This window comes from Cannabis sativa, chromosome 7 (genome assembly GCF_029168945.1).
Source record: "Cannabis sativa cultivar Pink pepper isolate KNU-18-1 chromosome 7, ASM2916894v1, whole genome shotgun sequence".
Lineage (NCBI taxonomy): Eukaryota > Viridiplantae > Streptophyta > Magnoliopsida > Rosales > Cannabaceae > Cannabis > Cannabis sativa.
In genome coordinates, this window is record NC_083607.1 from 5,119,983 (window position 1) to 5,138,056 (window position 18,074).

The 18,074-nt window shown below is 33.2% G+C and overlaps 4 protein-coding genes across 4 annotated transcripts; 2 read left to right on the forward strand and 2 right to left on the reverse strand.

Moving 5' to 3' along the window:
- The first annotated feature begins 678 nt into the window (after window positions 1-678).
- On the forward strand, window positions 679-5,031 carry LOC133029288 (acyl-coenzyme A oxidase 4, peroxisomal). Its single transcript, XM_061101773.1, has 12 exons — window positions 679-958; window positions 1,204-1,308; window positions 1,458-1,564; window positions 1,655-1,856; window positions 1,973-2,046; window positions 2,141-2,200; window positions 2,380-2,489; window positions 3,272-3,431; window positions 3,909-3,985; window positions 4,062-4,233; window positions 4,319-4,411; window positions 4,501-5,031. The coding sequence occupies exons 1-12, from the start codon at window positions 931-933 to the stop codon at window positions 4,630-4,632; spliced, it is 1,320 nt and encodes a 439-aa protein (XP_060957756.1). The 5' UTR covers window positions 679-930; the 3' UTR covers window positions 4,633-5,031.
- A 2,028-nt stretch (window positions 5,032-7,059) lies between these two features.
- Window positions 7,060-7,851, reverse strand: LOC133029289 (protein RESPONSE TO ABA AND SALT 1-like). Its single transcript, XM_061101774.1, has one exon. The coding sequence runs from the start codon at window positions 7,849-7,851 to the stop codon at window positions 7,114-7,116; it is 738 nt and encodes a 245-aa protein (XP_060957757.1). The 3' UTR covers window positions 7,060-7,113.
- Window positions 7,852-8,184: 333 nt separating this feature from the next.
- LOC133039582 (pentatricopeptide repeat-containing protein At2g15980) lies at window positions 8,185-9,672 on the forward strand. The gene has a single exon (XM_061118475.1). It carries the CDS (start codon window positions 8,185-8,187, stop codon window positions 9,670-9,672), a length of 1,488 nt encoding a protein of 495 aa, XP_060974458.1.
- A 5,255-nt stretch (window positions 9,673-14,927) lies between these two features.
- LOC133029290 (selT-like protein) lies at window positions 14,928-17,662 on the reverse strand. Its single transcript, XM_061101775.1, has 4 exons — window positions 17,381-17,662; window positions 17,207-17,283; window positions 15,863-16,181; window positions 14,928-15,462 (listed from the first exon to the last, which is right to left on the reverse strand). Exons 1-4 carry the CDS (start codon window positions 17,561-17,563, stop codon window positions 15,361-15,363), a joined length of 681 nt encoding a protein of 226 aa, XP_060957758.1. The 5' UTR covers window positions 17,564-17,662; the 3' UTR covers window positions 14,928-15,360.
- Window positions 17,663-18,074: the final 412 nt, after the last annotated feature.

Below are 18,074 nucleotides of genomic sequence, written 5' to 3' on the forward strand. Positions count from 1 at the left end.
ATACAATTTTAGTTTAATTTAGGTTGAAAAAAGATTATAGATACATGTTTTACGCTATAAATAAAATAATAAATAATTTGACTTACTAAAGAATTTTGACATGTTTTATTCTATAAATAAGTAATATTTTTAAGAAAAAAATAAAATAATTAGTATATAATATTTTGAATATTTAAGGAATAATGGATATTTAAAGGAAAATTTTACTTATGTTTGATTTTAAAAGAGTAAGAGTAGGGAATAGGGATCCTATGAAGGTTATGAAGTAGAATGCTATAATTTAGTTGTTACTAGCCAAAGGGTAATCCCTTTGGCTAGTTCTAGTATTTTATAGGGAGATCTAGTTGCTTAGTCTTGGTGGTTGGTTGATTCTCTTCAATTTGAATAGTTTTCTAATTAAAGTTTTATGCTGTTTTTGGTTTTTTTCAGGTGGAACTTCAGTATTTATTGAGTTAGGAGCGTTGTTTGAAGATGTTATAGCTTTATTGTCTAAATTTCCGGGGGCAGTTTTGTCCCATGTGGCTCGCTCTGAGAACTTAGCGGCCCATGGCTTGGCAAAGCATGCTCTGCGGTTAGACGATGAGCTATCCCGGTTCGAGGAAGTTCCAGCGCCGGTGGCGGACGTGGGCGTCGTAAATTCACGAGTGATTCTAATCACTTTGTCAAAAAAAAAAAAAAAAAAAAAAAAAAAAGAAAGGATTGGATTCGAAGAAGAGGAGAAATAAGATGATGTCGTGTACGATGTCCTTAGCTTACCCAAGCCATTATAAACAATATTAGTCTATATAGATTTGCGTGCCAACGTGTCTATATATATATGTATATATATCTGCCATTGCCGTTAGCTTCTTTTCTTTCTCTGATCATTTTCTTTTGTTTTCTTTTTTCCTCTCTGCGACAATTTCCACTTCATTTTCCTCTCCGGCCACCATGACTGTTCGTTCGGCTTCGAATAAAGGTATTTTCCTCTAAGCCTAGACTGTGTTTCATTCTTTTTTTTTTATATGAGGATTTTCAATGTTTTATTTTATATATTATATAGATATACATATATATTTTCTGAATATTGATACCAATTGCAATGGTAATTTCAGTGTTTTTCTTTGGATTTGGTTTAGATTTGATTCGTTTGTGGTCTATATATGAATTTGGCATTGAAATTGATTTTTTATGTTAATTTTAATCGTTATTGATGGTTTACAGATGATACTGATGAGAACGCAAGGACCTCTTATTTTAATTTACCAGCTCTGGATGTCTCAATCGCTTTTCCCCAAGCAACTCCAGCTTCTGTTTTTCCTCCATGTAGTAAGTTTTTTTTTCCTTCATCATAAATTTTCTCAACTGAGTTTTATTTTTTCATTTAAGTTTTTCTGTTGTTGTTGCAAAATTATTTTTCAATTTTTTATGGAGGTGACTGAATTTTATGTTTGTTTATGAATTGGCCATAATTTCAGCTTCAGATTATTATATCTTTGATGATCTTTTGACTCATGAGGAAAAATCTGTGAGGATGAAAGTTCGAGAGTGCATGGAAAAAGATGTAGCACCAATAATGGCAGAGGTAATTTTTAGCTAATGCAACTGTACATGACAATTCTATATGCATTTATTAACTAGGTGAAAAATATGGGTTATATTGTTGTTTCATCAGTACTGGGAGAAGGCAGAGTTTCCATTCCAAATTATTCCAAATCTGGGTGCCCTGCGTGTTACTGGTGGCACAATTAAGGGTTATGGTTGTCCTGGTCTTTCTCTTACTGCAAATGCCATTGCTACTGCAGAGATTGCTAGAGTTGATGCTAGTTGTTCAACTTTTGTCCTTGTCCATTCTTCACTTGCAATGCTCACCATTGGTCAGATTTCTAACCACCGTGTACTTTTATTTACATGGTAGTCATTGAGGTGTGAATATATTGTGCTTTTGATAAGGTGTAACTCGCATTGAACCTTCTTTCATTGTCAATTATAGGCTTGTGTGGATCTGAGGCGCAAAGGGAGAAATATTTACCTTCTTTGGCCCAACTAAAAACTGTAGCTTGTTGGGTGAGATGACCTTTCCTGCTAGCTTGTTTGATTTATGTTTTTGTACAAAGACCTAAATGGATGTACTAATTGTTTTCTCTTTTCGAATGTCAAGGCTTTGACCGAACCTGGCTATGGAAGTGATGCAAGTTCTTTAGCAACTACTGCAACTAAGGTCTGTGAACTCAACTTTTATATTTCTTTTTTGTGTTTTTTGTTTGTTTGCCTTAATGTTTAGTTTTTGGAGAGAAAAGGAGTTGAGGGGGGCAGGGTGTGTCTTTATCATAGCTATCCTTATTCAACAATTTGTAGCTTATTTATTATGATATTCTTGCTTTCGGTTGAAATAAATAGGTTGAAGGAGGTTGGGTTCTTGAAGGTCAAAAGCGTTGGATAGGAAACAGTACTTTTGCTGATGTGTTGATTATTTTTGCTCGAAACACAACAACAAATCAGATAAATGGGTACGTAGAACAAAGTTATGCTGGTTCTTCTTTCTATGAGTTGAAGTTGTCGTAAGAATAGGACATGCCAGCTTTTAATTTTCTCAGAAATTTATGAGATGCTTAAACGTTGCATAGATTCTTTTCTTCTAGCAAGTGTCTTGTTGTTTTTCTGGTGTGGGCATCATATTTGTTATCAATATTGATTATATATTTGGAACATACAAATGGAATTTATTTGTTGCCCAATTGGAATATAGCTGTATTATAAGTCAGTCTGACAATGAAAATTCAAGTTAAAAGCTACAAAAATTATTACAGACAAGAGCAACATAGCTGCGTAGTTTCTCCTTTTTATACTGTAATTTTGAACATACATTTACGATTATTGTGTGGCACCAAATACCTATTAGACACACATTTGCACTTCGGTTGTGGTGGCCGATGACACACACATATTTATTAGACACACACATTTGCACTTTGGTTGTGGTGGGCGATGACACGCACACCTATCTATTAGACACAGACATTTGCACTTTGGTTGTGGTGGGGGATGATATGGCGATGACCCAACAAACCACACTTCGCTATTATCATTCCTTATGAGTGTGGACTTCAGATTTTCAGATAACTTGAGCACAAGAATGTTAGCCTTTGAAGGATTGATTTTTGCAGAGTCAATTGAGGCTATTTAATTTCGTATATGTATTCAAACTGTATTTGGTAAGTTTTAGTTTTGTTGCAAGATTTGAATGAGTTTAATAGAGCTGATTGTTAAATACTTGTTCTCTCTGCTTCAGATTTATTGTAAACAAGAATGCCCCTGGATTAACAGCTACCAAAATAGAAAATAAAATAGGTCTGCGAATGGTTCAGAATGGAGATATTCTCTTGAAAAAGGTTTTTGTTCCTGATGAGGACAGATTGCCTGGAGTTAATTCTTTTCAGGATACTAGCAAGGTATGCTATTAATGGTTTCATGAAATGGTCCTCTTTTTTGTCTATTTCTTTTTACCTATATTTGTATTATGTGTGTTGTGTCTTTCCACATCATTCTACACAAATGTAGCTGCACCTACATGTATTTATGCTCTTACATTGAAATGTAATCTCAAGTTGAGCAATTGAAAAGAGGGGGGGAAAAAAAACTTCAAAAATAAAATATAGTACATGTTCTTGCTTATTGCTTTCATGCATAACTACAAATAGTAATACTCTAAACCTCTTTATTATCATTAAGCAATACTTTTCCTTTAAGCCAGCAAATTAAGATTACCAAACAGTTACTTTGATTATACGAGGTTCTCTTAAGTCTACTGTTTCCCCATTTAATATGAAAATTATACTGCTGGTTTTTTATGTTACTTCTTCTAATTTTGTTAATTAGCTTTTGTTAAATTTCATCTTATTATACTTGTCATCATCCATTTCAAACAGGTTCTTGCTGTTTCCCGTGTTATGGTTGCTTGGCAACCTATTGGTATATCAATGGGTGTCTATGACATGTGTCACAGGTACTTTAAAGCTCAATTCTTTTTCAAATGTGTTTAAAATGTTCTTGCTAGAATTTCTTAAGTGATTAATGACCAGGTATCTGAAAGAGAGGAAACAATTTGGAGCTCCACTGGCAGCTTTCCAAATCACTCAGGAGAAACTTGTCCGTATGCTGGGCAATGTTCAAGCAATGCTACTGATGGGTTGGCGACTTTGCAAGCTCTATGAGACCGGTAAAATGACTCCAGGTCAAGCTAGCTTAGCCAAGGTAATAATACAAAAAGTTTAGTACTCTTGTTCACATTGTTGATCCCATACATTTTGTTTTGTTCCTTAATGTTTGTAATCTTCAGGCTTGGATAACCTTAAAGGCAAGGGAAACCGTCTCTCTAGGACGGGAATTACTTGGCGGAAACGGCATCTTATCTGATTTCTTAGTAGCCAAGGTTTTTCTTCTCATCTATCATTTTCAGAGTTCAGATGTGTACACTAAAATTTTATGTTTATGTTGACTCTTATGTTGATCACTTTTTAGGCGTTCTGTGATCTAGAACCTATATACACATTTGAAGGGACGTATGACATCAACAGCTTGGTTACAGGTAGAGAAATCACTGGTTTCGCCAGCTTCAAACCATCTGCTTCTAGCCACAGAAGTCGCCTGTGACACTGTAATTCTCTCTTAACTCCAATTCCAATTCCATGTGGAATTGTCTTTAATTCCATTGTTGATGGGGTTGGGTTGGCTATTACATTATATGCTTTACAATAAATCTTATTGTAAGTTATAGAATAAGATAGGCTCATGCTAAGGCCGTATTATATTAATGTTTGTTTTTTTTTGCTGAAACATATTATGTTAATGTTGTTTGTTGAGTTTTGGTCCTTACATTGGACCAAAACTTATGTAAACACTTGTCATAACTGAAGCTGGACTTTCGAGAACTACGGGTAGCCGAAACACAGATATGTTTTAAAAGCATCCCTTATTCAGTTTCTATTATTGCCTCGCCTTGTAACTTTATAATACGAGGACTGAAAAGTGCTAAGGAGATTCTCTTTTGTATTTTCTTTTGCATTCTTTTCATAATTGAATGATAATTGTATCTAATAATTAGACATAATGTCATCATGTTAGAGATTCTCTTTATAGATTATCTATTTATAAATGCAAATGCTGTAAACTCATAATCAACGGGCCATTTCATGGTAGGGTCATGCTCTTTAGACTCCCTAAGAAGTGTAACTCATCGGTTCCAATCCGATAAGGGGGCTTCATCTTTTCCATTACACTCTTGTCTTAGTCTTCATTTTTCAGCACTTAGGCTTTACAATTGTTGAAGGACATGGTGGTACAAAAGAAGCGTAGTTTCATTTTTCTTTGTGAAACTAACTGTAGAAAGGGTCGAGTTGAATGGGGGAAAAGGCAGATGGGGTTTGAATGTGTTTTCTCAGTTGATGGCATTGGTAGAAACAGTAGCTTGACTTTATTGTTGCTGTAAAAATTGAAGGAACGAGAGAGTAAAGATTTACTGTTTATTTAGCAAAGAAAATTCACTTTGAGAGTTAATTTAAACGTGGTTAGTCATGATGATAAAAGAGGAGGTGTCCCTTATCCACATTGTCTCCTTGAAGGGCTTCGTCCGACTTGTACGATTGTGGGTTGCTAATTTAAACAGTCAGCCAATGAGATAGCTCATTTCCTTTCTTGCTCGAGTTTCTTAATTCACCGATAACAAAGTGTTACATGAGAACTTAACAGTCAAATACCTAGAGTTATACTTTTTAAATAGGAATAATTACATAAGACACCATTTTTTGTAAAATATTTATATTTTTACGATCAAAGAATATTTTTTTACATTTTTACTGTTTTCCAAAAAATAACACGAAAACAACATAAAATCAACAAGAAAACAACATAAAAGTAACATCAAAATAACAACAAAAAAAAAACAAAAAATAACATACATATAACAAAAAATTAACAACAAAAGAACAAAATTTCAATATAAAAAGACCGTATTTTATGTAAATAAAATCAAAAAAATCATAAAAATATTTAAAATTCCGTGAAACCGTATTTTTGTTGTTTTTTTGTTATTTTTGTACATTTGTGAAATTAACCCTTGATACAGAAATTTGCTGAAGAAGGGAGTTAAAGAGTCTGAAACCTCGTGCTACTTCTTGGGATTTTTTTTAGGAATATACTATATTAGGTAAGTTTTTACAAAAATAACGTTAATAATGTATCACACACAAAATGACGTAACACGTCATCATCTCCTCCACGATTACCTGCAAACATAAACACAACTGTTAATCCTAAAAATAGAAAATTACCAAAAAAAAAACGGCAATTATATATACAAAAACTTCACATAACAAAAATAACGTTATTTTTGAAAATAATTGCCAAAATAAGGTGGCCCATGAAAATTTCCCCTACTTCTTCACTTGTACCATGACGACCCCAACAGCAACTCGAGTTGAATAATGGGTCTAATCCTACACCTTTATAAAGGCCCATTATTATCTTGTCAAGGGCTCACTCATCAAGCTTGCTACATACCCACGACCCTAGAACCCCCAAGTGGCAACTGCATATTCTACTTGCATCAAATCTTAAGAACAACAACCACAACCATCAATCCACAGCTCAATTCAAAACCAAGGCCCCATGTCACTTTTTATAAGTTTGTGAAATTTACCAAAACCCAATTCCAAGCATGTCCAAGAAAGAAACTTCCAAACATTTTCACTAACTTAAGGGAGAGATATTTTATTTAAAATAAAAATACAATTAGAACTAAAGCACCAAAGAAATTAATTAAATTCAACCTAAGAAGGCATCTAATTTAATCCTTCAATCTTCAACAAAAGTGATTTGTTGCCTTGTTAAAGACTCAAAATGTGATTCTTCTCACTATATAAATATAGAATTATATAATTAATTTGTACAATCCCAAACCCAAATAATAATAATAATAATAATAATAATAATAATAATAATAATAATAATATAGACTTCATCCGAAACCTATATATATAAATATAAATATATAAAAACCAAATTCGGCCCATTAAAAAATTTGTGGCCTCAAAGATTCTCACCTGAGCCTTCCTTTCACTTTCTCTCACTCTCATATCAGCTTCTTCTTCGTTCCAAACCCCAAGATCTGAGCCGGAGCTGAAGCTGAGCCGCAGCCGCCAAGAATTTCACGCTCTGAGCCGATTCAAGCACGTCCGTAACTTTCAACGCCGTCGACATCCTCAACCTATCAGCGGCGGTCACTACGGCTTCCAACCCCGACTTGAGCGCCGCCATAGCCGAATCCGAGTTGGAATCCTCCTCCTCTTGTTCGCCGCCGTGAACCGATCTTCTTCCTCCGCATCTAGCGATCTCCAACAACGGCGGTGCACCAATGCTCTCTTGGATCTTCGCGAGCTCATCATTTAAGCTACGTTCCTGAGATTTGGTCTCTCTCATAAGCCGATTCAAGGTCTGTATCTGATCCTCAGACAGATCGTCGATCGAATTCGTCACCATACGAAACGCAAGTCCAGGTTTGAACCCGGCGATCCAGAGAAAAGCTTGCTCTAAAGAAGTAAACCACGGCGGGAAAAAGACGAGGAATACATTTCGCTCGGTGATTTTCGATTTCTCCTCGTAGTATTGCTGATAGTGAGCGAGAATTCGAGAAACAAGCTCTCTAAGATCATCATCAGAAGATTCATCGAAGTTTTGATTGGCGCAGATTAGCTCATCCAGGTAATGTTCTTGACGAACTAACCATCCTTCGAAAAAATTCTTGAACAAAACTCCATTACCGTTGTTGTTGTTGTCGTCGTCGGTACTTGATGTACCTTTGAAACCTTTAGACATAGAACAGAATCACACAAACACAGAGAGGGGTTTGAGTTTTCTAAAACAGAGCAAAGAAAACAAAAACAGTTTTCTCTCTCTCTGTCTGTATATAGGGATTTTCCACTATACGGTGGAAAGGAAATTAGGTTTAGAGAGTGTTAGGTTTGGGATTGGAGCAGAGTCTACGTCTAGAGAGAAAAGTTGACAAGTTGAGTGTTTCCTTTGGAGACAAGTGGAAGCCATTACTAACAACAACTACGCCATTAGAGCTGCTTTTATGGGACAAGAGTGATAGAAACTGATCTTAACATTTGAACCAATAATCATGGGAATGGGATGATGTTTTCAAACATGGCAATTCGTATTCTACTCAAAACTATTCTCTTCCAAACCCCAAAACCAAAACCAAAACCATTCTCTTCCTCACCATTCTTCAATTCCAGCTCCAGTAATGGTGAAATTCCAATCTCAACTATCGTTTCTGTCCTTACCCACCAACGCTCAAAATCTCGTTGGACTAACCTCCGATCTCTCTCTCCTAATGGCTTCAATCCACATCAATTTTCTCAAATCACCATTCACTTGAAAAACAATCCTCACCTAGTCATTCGTTTCTTCAACTGGACCAACCAAAACTCCCTCTGCCACCATGACCTCCTTTCCTATTCAACTCTCATTCATATTCTCGCCCGAGGCCGTCTCAAATCCCAAGCCCTGATTTACATTCACGAAGCTTTTCGGGTTGTTTCGGGGTCTCAACCTCAGTCCCAATCTCAATCTAACCCTTTGAAACTCTTTGAGTCCCTTCTCAAGACCTACAACCAATGCGGCTCGGCGCCTTTTGTGTTTGATTTGCTAATCAAAGCTTGTTTGGAAACCAAGAAGATTGATTCTTCCATTAAGATTGTGAGGATGTTGTTATCTCGCAATATTACCCCCAAATTTAGCACCTGCAATTCTTTGATTCGAAATGTATCACAGTCTAGGGGAGCTCCTGAAGCTTACTTGATTTACAAAGAGATTTTTGGGTTAGGAGATTGTGAAAGTGTTGATGATGAAAAGTTAAGAAGAGTTTCTAGAGTTAAGCCCAACATAGAGACCTTAAACACTTTAATGGTAGCTTTTTATCAGGATGGTATGTTGGACATGGTGAGGGAGATTTGGGACCAATTAGAGGAATTGAATTGTGACCCCAATTGCTATAGTTACAGTATTTTGATGGCAGCTTATTGTGATGATGAGAAAATGGAGGAAGCAGAAGCTTTGTGGGATGAAATGAGAGCACAGAACATTGTACCTGATGTTATGGCTTACAACACAATAATTGGTGGATTTTGCAGAGTTGGAGAGATTGAAAAAGGTGAAGAGTTGTACAGAGAAATGGCAATGAGTGGAGTAGAGAGCACTACTGCCACACTAGAACACATAGTAAGTGGCTACATAAAGGTGGGAAATATTGATTCAGCTGTGTTTGTGTATAAGGATATGTGTAGAAGGGACTTTAGGGTAGAGGCCACAACAATGGATGCATTGATTAAAGGGCTTTGTGATAAGAAAAGGGTGTTTGAAGCTTTGGAGATTTTGAAAAGGGCAGATAGGCATCTTGGTTTTTGTCCAACAAGGAAGAGTTATGAGTTTTTGATAACTGGGATGTGTTTAGAAGGGAATATGGAAGAGGCTTTAAGGCTTCAAGCAAAAATGGTTTCGAAAGGATTCAAACCGACTTATCAGATATACAGTGCTTTTATTTCTGGTTACAGAAAACAAGGTAATGTGGAAATGGCAGAATTGTTGAAGATTGAGATGTTAAATACTCATGTGTTGGAGAAAGAGGATTAGAGACATTTGATGATTACAGAATTAGACTAATCTGTAAGAATTTAAGTTATAAGAGAGTGATAGAAATTTCTTTTACTTAACTGTGAACTGTACTAATGTCATAGTCTCATCAATCTAAGTTAATTTTTTCAATTCTATCAAATATGTAAGATGAACCAAAAACAGTGTAAATCTCATATGAAAGAGTAATAATGATAAAGAAGCTTTTATTGAATTATTTGGAACAATTTTTCCTTATCTATACTCCTTGTCCAATCTTTTTTATTTCTTTTTTAGTGGTTATTTTGAGTTTGGAAAATAATTTTGTTGTGCACCACCAGGGCCGGCCCTAGGCATAGGCGGGCTAGGCCCGTGCCTAGGGCCCACACTTTTCGCGGGCCCAAAATAAAAAAATAAAAAAAAATTATTAGGCTTTTATTTAAGTAAAATTTAAGTGTAATATAAGCAACAAATATTTATAGCTTAGTTGGTTGAGGTGGAGGACATAATGTCCAAGGTCATGGTTCAAATCTCATAACACTCTTTTTTTGATATATTTTTGAGGGCCCCAAAATTTAATTCGTCTTGGGCCCATAAATTTTCAGGGCCGGCCCTGTGCACCACCATAGTTGGTAATTAAGCTCCTTCAATACAAAAACCATATGGAAGTATTCAGTTTTCATTTCCTTTATGAGAAGCAATGTCTTGATTAGCTTATGATGTAGTTAGTTTTTTTTTTTTTTTTTTTTTGTTAACTCTATTTTCTCTAATTTTTATTTTACATTCCTCCTTGTCTTTTTTTTCTACAATAAACATGAAAAAAAAAAAAAAAAGATTCTTTTGAAAAACTAAACAATAAATCTTCTCATTTTATTTTTTCTTCCCATTAAGATAGTATCTACTAAATAAATGAATAAAAATTAGTATTAAATATTTAATAAAAATATGAAAACAATTTCAGTTAAATTTTCACTTATATTAGAAAACCACTTGTTCTCTACTAAATTAAGTTCACTAAGAGCATGTTTGATATTGTTTTCTGTTTTTTGTTTTCAAAAAATTATTTTTAGAAATGAGAACAAAAAATAGTTTTTGAAGTTTTTGAAAACAAGTTATGTTTGATTAGTGTTTTTTAAAAACAATATTGACCAAAAGTGAATTGGTTCTTAAAACAGAAAATAACATTTTGTTGTTTTCAAAATTCTTGTTTTTTGTAACTTTGTTTTCTGAACACTGTTTTCAAAAAAACAAGGCCAAACAAGCCAAATTGTTTTCAAAAAATAATTTTCTGTTTTTAAAAACAAAAAATAGTTTTTTAGTTATGATGTCAAACATGCACTAAATCATTATGTCGTTTTGAAATTTACTTCATAATGATAAAAGATGAAAGTTTTCTTGGGCCATTTGGGGAGCTTGAAATGATAAAATCTAATGTTTCTTTTATTTATGCATTTGCTGAAAGTTTTCTTGGTCAATTATTGTTAGTTTCTAGTATTCAAATAATTAAATTGAAAAAAATAAAAATATATTATTTATATTTCAAGTTAAAAAATGTTATAGTTTAAATTAATTTTAAGAACTTTAATATAAGATAAATATAATTAAGTAAACATAAAATAATTGAATAAAATAATAAAAAAAAAGTAATAATATGGTATAAATTTTAAACTTCAACTTCAATATCTAAATACAATAACAATTATTAATTATAAAGTTTAAGTTTTAAATTAAACACTAAAATGTTCAAATTTTAAATACAAAATAGTTTAACTAATAAATATAATTTAAATGTAATATAATATATATACTTTGATTAAAAAAATATATAAATCAGTTTAATTCGGTTTACTCAGGTTAATCAGTTTGGATTTTCATTGTATTATTTCAGGTTATATTTTTCATCGATTTATTCAGTTTGGTTTAGACGATTTATTCGGGTTGGACAGTTTGTAAATTTTCATCAAGTAGGGATAAATTTATCGTACTACCCTTCAATGTATTTTATCCTTAAAATACTTAGCTACTTGTAAATGATATTTTACTAAACTAATATAATTACTGAAATGAGAGCTCTATCATTTATCGCGTTAAGCCAAGCTCAAAGGAAATTATCGTTTTACTTATAATAGTTGTAGAAGATATAGATTCTATATCTATGATTAGCGTTCCACTCAATTGCACTACCATGTTCCCAAAATGTAAGTATTGGGCCGATTCAATTGGTCAACTTTAACGAACAAGTCAAAGAACACACATAATACATTTAAGCTAGAACCTAACCATCTCAGGATTAAGATCTATTGACATAAGATCAACTAAGTGATATTGACTTAGAAAAGACATGACGGTAAGTTTATGATATATTTTCCACTGTCAATATCGGTCCAGTCCGATGTATACCCAATACATCTGATAGTAATATACTTTGCTAATACCTTAGAAAAGATATTTCACATATCATTGTGTAAGTAAACTTTATTGCTGATTATCACGTCAGTGTAAATTCAATCTAATGATAAATCATGGGACTAAAGACTTTGAATCATATAATCATGATTATTTTCTACTGTGTAGATAACACTATAATCATGAACAATTATATATTCAGGATTTAGCAGAATTTATATATTAAACATATAATCATGAAAGTAAACATGTGAACTATGCAACATAAAAAGATTTCTGCTTTTTTTTATTAATTGATAAATCAAATTATATTGAAATGAGTTTTATTTAGGACATAAAATCCCAACAAATTTGCATTCAGCAACAAGTTCGCTTAATCAGACCTTTCAATTCTTCAGATGTTAAGAAGGTTATGTTTGATATTCATGCCTCTAAAAGCCTTGGTCCAGATGGATTTGGTTTGAGATTTTTTAAGGGTCTTTGGAATGAGATTAAAGAGGACATTTCTCAAGCTATTTTGGGGGGTTTTAAGATGGAATAATGCCGAATGAGCTTAATGAAAGAGTAATCTCGCTAATTCCCAAAATTGACAGCACTAGAAATGCAAGTGATTATAGACATATTGCTTGTTGCAATACTCTCTATAAATGCATCTCTAAGATGATATGCTCTAGACTTTCAGAGGTTCTTCCAAATTTAATTTACAACAATCAAAGAGCTTTTGTAAAGAATAGACACTTGGCTGACAAAATTCTTATTTTTCAAGATCTTCCCAAAGGTTATACAAGGAAGAATGTCTCGGCTAGATGCATCATGAAGATATTAGGGGTGTTCAACAAAATTTACAAACCGCCCAACCCGAATAAATCGTCCAAACCAAACCGAATAAACCGACAAAAATACAACCTGAAATAATACAATGAAAATCCAAACCGTCCAATGAATATATTGGGTGGTTTACAAATTATTCTAAACTGCCAAATTAACTCGAATAAACCGATTTATTTATTTATTTAATAAAAGTATACATGATATATTACATAAATTACATTTATTAGTCAAACTACTTTGTATTTAAAGTTTGGACATCTTAGTGTTTAACTTAAAATCTAGACTTTATAATTAATAATTTTTATTGTATTTGGATATTGAGTTAACGTTTAAAATCTATATAATATTATCATTTTATTCAATTATTTTATGTTTACTCAATTATATTTATTTTAATATTAAAGTCCTTAAAATTAATTTAGACTAAAGTATTTTTTAGCTTGAAATATAAATAATATATTTTTATTCTTTAGATCTAATTTTTTGAATTAGAAACTAATAATAATAATTATAAAAAAAAAAATGAAGAACTGTTTGGACGAGTTAATCCGACCAAACCGACAAAATCATTGGCGGGCTGAACTTTTTCTAATTTTTAATAGGGTGGGTTACAATTAAATATTTGAAACCCGATATTTATATTGGATTGGTAAAAATATACTATAACCCGACCAAAACGACCGACGTACACCCTTAGAAGATATATCTAAGCAAGACATATGACACAGTTGATTGACTGTTTATTGTAGACTTATTGAAGGGCCTTTGTTTTCCAATAAGATTTATTAAATGGATCTTGGTTTTCTTACAAGGAACTTCTTATAACTTGATGCTGAATGGGACGCTTCAAGGTTCTTTCAAGAGAGAAAAATGGCTGCGTCAAGGTGATCTCATTTTTCATCTTCTCTTTGTTCTCATTATGGATTATTTAACCAAAGTCTTTGGTCATTATGCTTGCAAGGATGGTTTTGGTTATCACCCGCTTTGTAAACACCTCAAGCTTGTCAATTTAAGCTTTGCTGATGATTTAATCATCTTCTGCAAAGGTAATGAAAAGTGTGTGAGGTACATTCATGAAACTTTTAAACTTTTTCGCGACTCTTTTGGTTTGAAAGCTATTATGGCCAAGTCTTCAATTTATTTTGGGGGTGTCAAAGATATATGTAAAAGGACAATATTGAGCATGGTTCAGATTGAGGAAAGAGCTTTTTCGCTTAAATACTTGGGTGTTAACCTTAGACCAACCAAGTGGAAAGTCTTAGATTGTGGTATAATCCTTGATAAGATTCATAAAAATCTCAATAACTAGGCTAGTAGAAACTTGTCTTTGGCAAGTCGTGCTCAATTCATTCACTCGGTTCTTTTAAGGATTAGCAATGGGTGGATGAGCTTATTCATTTTACATCAAAAGGTGACAACGGCTATAGACAAAAGTTGTAGAAATTTTCTTTGGAGGTGAATGGAAATCGTAGTAAATTCCATTACCTTCTTGGGAAAAAAAATTTCTCTCGAACAATTCCATTTACAAAAGTTTGGCATAAGATGAACATCCCTGAGCATCGTTTCATATGTTGGGAAGCAATTAACAACCCAACTCTTGACTAGGGATCATCCCAGCAAAATATTGTCTATTCCCTCAGATTTATGCCCTGATTGTGAAGCTGAAACAGAAACTCTTCAGCATCTTGACAGACTGTAGATTTATTGCTGAGATTGGTAACTGGTTTGATATCTTACCTTGACCCTTTGATTTACAGAATTGTTAGACTGGTATTCAAAGGCTCTCCTCAATCTGTAGGATAAAGTTCAGAACTCTATTATGGCTGCCACCATTTATTTTTTGTGGATGAATAAGAACTGTAGTGTTTTTAATCTCTATTGTAACACTCATGTTAAAAATGCTATTAAGTTCAGGTTGCTTGGTGTGAACAAGCTAAAAGGGAAAGATTTGTATTTTTATAATGTAATTAAGAACTGGTAATTGTTTTCTCTTTTGAGTTGTTGCTTACTGCAGTAGGCTTTTGCCTTGTACTGAGCTGTTTTGTTGTGTTTGAATAAAAAAGTTCTTTTTTTTAAAAAAAAAAAAAAAATATTACACCATTTTAGAGTAGTTAGAATACTACAGTAAAAGTATTAAGGGGTTTAAAAAGTTAAAAACTTCTTAACAAGCATTGTAATATGAAGATTAGCTTTCCCCTTTTAACATTAATCCATTACAAATAACCCCTTATTTAATAATGGCTAGTACCAGCCAAACAAAACACCTTAATTACCAGTAAAAACAAAAACATGTCAGTATTGGCCAGTAAAAGTAGGCATATAATCTCTAATCTTGGGCTCCCACTTTGAGTATATGAATTATGAAACTACCAACATTGTTCCCATTGTTGTCTCTGCCAGACTTTCTGTGTCCAATTGGAAAGTTAGAACATCAATCCCAAAAGCAAAAATTAGGACCAAAATACCTCCTCCTCAAAGGCCACTAACTGTTCTTGAAATACCGATTCTCTTTTCCACAAGGCCTCTTAATTCAATTTCACCGGGGAACCTTTGTTCCTTTAGCTTAGAGAAGACCTGCAGATCCAAAGAGCCACGAAAGTGAGAAGAAGATAGAATTTGAGCATCTCTAATGTCGTAAACACTGTCAACAAACTTTCAGGTTTATGATGCTATAAAAACCATTAACAAATGACACTGGCTCTGATCAGAATACAGCCTGATCTAATAGTGTTCTTCTATGCCATTGGTTCCCTAGACAATTAAGGAAGGTGGCATAATGGTACTGGTTTTCCCCTGGATTCATTCAAACCCAAGAAAGGGAATACAAGAAAATTTACAATAATCACCATTCTTCTTTGATTTAAGGTTGGGATAAGACACTATTTGGAAAGCTAAGCAAAACCATACTAATGAGCAAGACTATTTGATATAAGAATTTAGTGTCACTGACATAGATATATGAAGATATACTTACCAATTCACCATTGCAAAATACTTCGAAAGCACCAGTACTCTGTAGAGCAGATTGAAAGAAGTTTCCAAAGAGCCAGACACTTGCAATGCTTCCAAATCTATTGGCACGCAGGGAGAAATACCAAGCTGGTGGTGTCATTATTCCCAACTTTGGGAAAATTTGTTCGCCTGCCATTATTACCCCGACAATTCCTACTTGAACAACTGGTATCACTTTGCTCACAATCCGTTTCGGGAAAGCGGGAGGGTGGTTTGCCAAGACAACATTAATCCCTGGAAAAGCATTTTCCAGCATGTTTTTAATTGTTACAGCATTTCCCCTGTAAATAGAAACCATACAGGTCAAGAAAAGAAGGATATAAGGTTCAATACTTAATAATACATACTAAAGATAAATCTTCTATGAAAATAATCACACTAATTGCAAACCAAAACAATAGTATCTAAATGAAAAACAAAAGGATTGTAGTAATTTACATTAGCACAAAACATATTCCACTTCAAGTCTTAAGCTTTGATAAGAAATGAAAATATACAATATGGGGGAAAGGAACAAAACAACAGCACCAACAAAATCATTTCATTCTTATCAAAGTTGGATATACATGATCACAAGAAGAATAAAACAATTGGTGGCACTTGAAGTAACTTTGATATTCATAGAAGGATTAGAAAAAATGCCTGAATAACTTTTCTGCTCAGGGTAAAGGCCTCAATAATTACAAATATAAGTATTACATCTAAAATTAAGAATGAAATGGGGTTTTTTTTTTCTTTCTCTTCTGCAAAAATAGAAGCCAGGATTCGGCTGAAGCACAAATAATTAAAAAAAAAAACCTCCGCTTTTTATGTGAAAATTCAAACAACAAAAGATTTGAATGAGTGATCCTTCATTTGCCATAACTCACTTCTTCTATGTCAGTTTTGGGAGTATCTCCATTCATAGATTCAATGTCTGTAACATGATGTATCTATGATATTGAAATGTCTTAATGATCAACTCTGTTGTTTTCAGTAGTTAGGATTTATAATCAATTTTGGTCTTCATACCATTCATTCAAAAACAGAAACTCTTTTAAATAAAAATAAAATAAAAAAATCTTGATCACTACCACCATATAAGACTCGAAAGTAGATGATTAATTCATTCAATTCTAGAAATTAACATACAAGAAAATCTTTTAAAAACACAGTTTCCAGACAAATATAGTAAACCACATAGAAATTTCTCAACTTGGATCTTCAACCATTCAATTTCACACAATAAAACTTCTCATCAATCAATACAAGAGCGATGTAAGAACCAAGCCAATTGCAATTAAAACAGAAAACGAAACCAAGATACCTGTAAGAGCAGGAAGTGCAGAAATTGATATTGACGGTGGTTCCCACGCCATTTCCCCCAATACTAGTAATGGGATTCTGCATCAGTAGTAATAAAAGAAAACAAAAAGAGAATTAGTGTTGGTTACATAAGCAATTGTAAGATTGAAGATTAGGGTTTAGAGAGAAAAGATACCTGGTGGGTGGGATTGGGGAAGGGAAGAGGTTCTTGGAGAAGAGTGGATTGGAATTGATCGTGACGAGGTTGAGTTTGAGGTTGTGATTGAGGTTTGGGAGGAGCAGGTGTGAAGAGATTCACAACGTCCGTACAGAGGAGAAAGATTGGTAACCCAACCAACAGCAACTGAGTTCGATCCATTGTTGAATACAGAAAGAGTCAATTTTGATTATTGAACTAAAACTTGTTTTATGAGTCTCAAAGCAAGGGCAAAATTGTCCTTTTGGCATTAGCCAAAGCAACTCATTTTTTTAAGGGGTAAATTGCGGCATAAATAGTTAATATTTCCAATTTTATACAATCAAATACCTAATGTTTATTTTTGGTGGCAAAAATACCCAATGTTACAATTCTCTTACACCGTTACTACCACTTCTGTTATTAACTCATAAATATAGACACGTAGAGGGCCCAAATACATTACATTTATTTATTTTATTTTAAAATTTAATATTCTTAATATAAAAAACTAAATATTATTTATATTTTAAAAAAATAATAAGAGAAATGCAATATTAAATTACCATAGCTGAGTGAACCAGTATAGTATATGTAACATGATTATCGAATTGAAGTGTTAATATCATGTGAAAATTGTTAATGAGAACACGTTTTTTTTTAAACTAGTAGCATTTAGTTTCTGATATTAAGA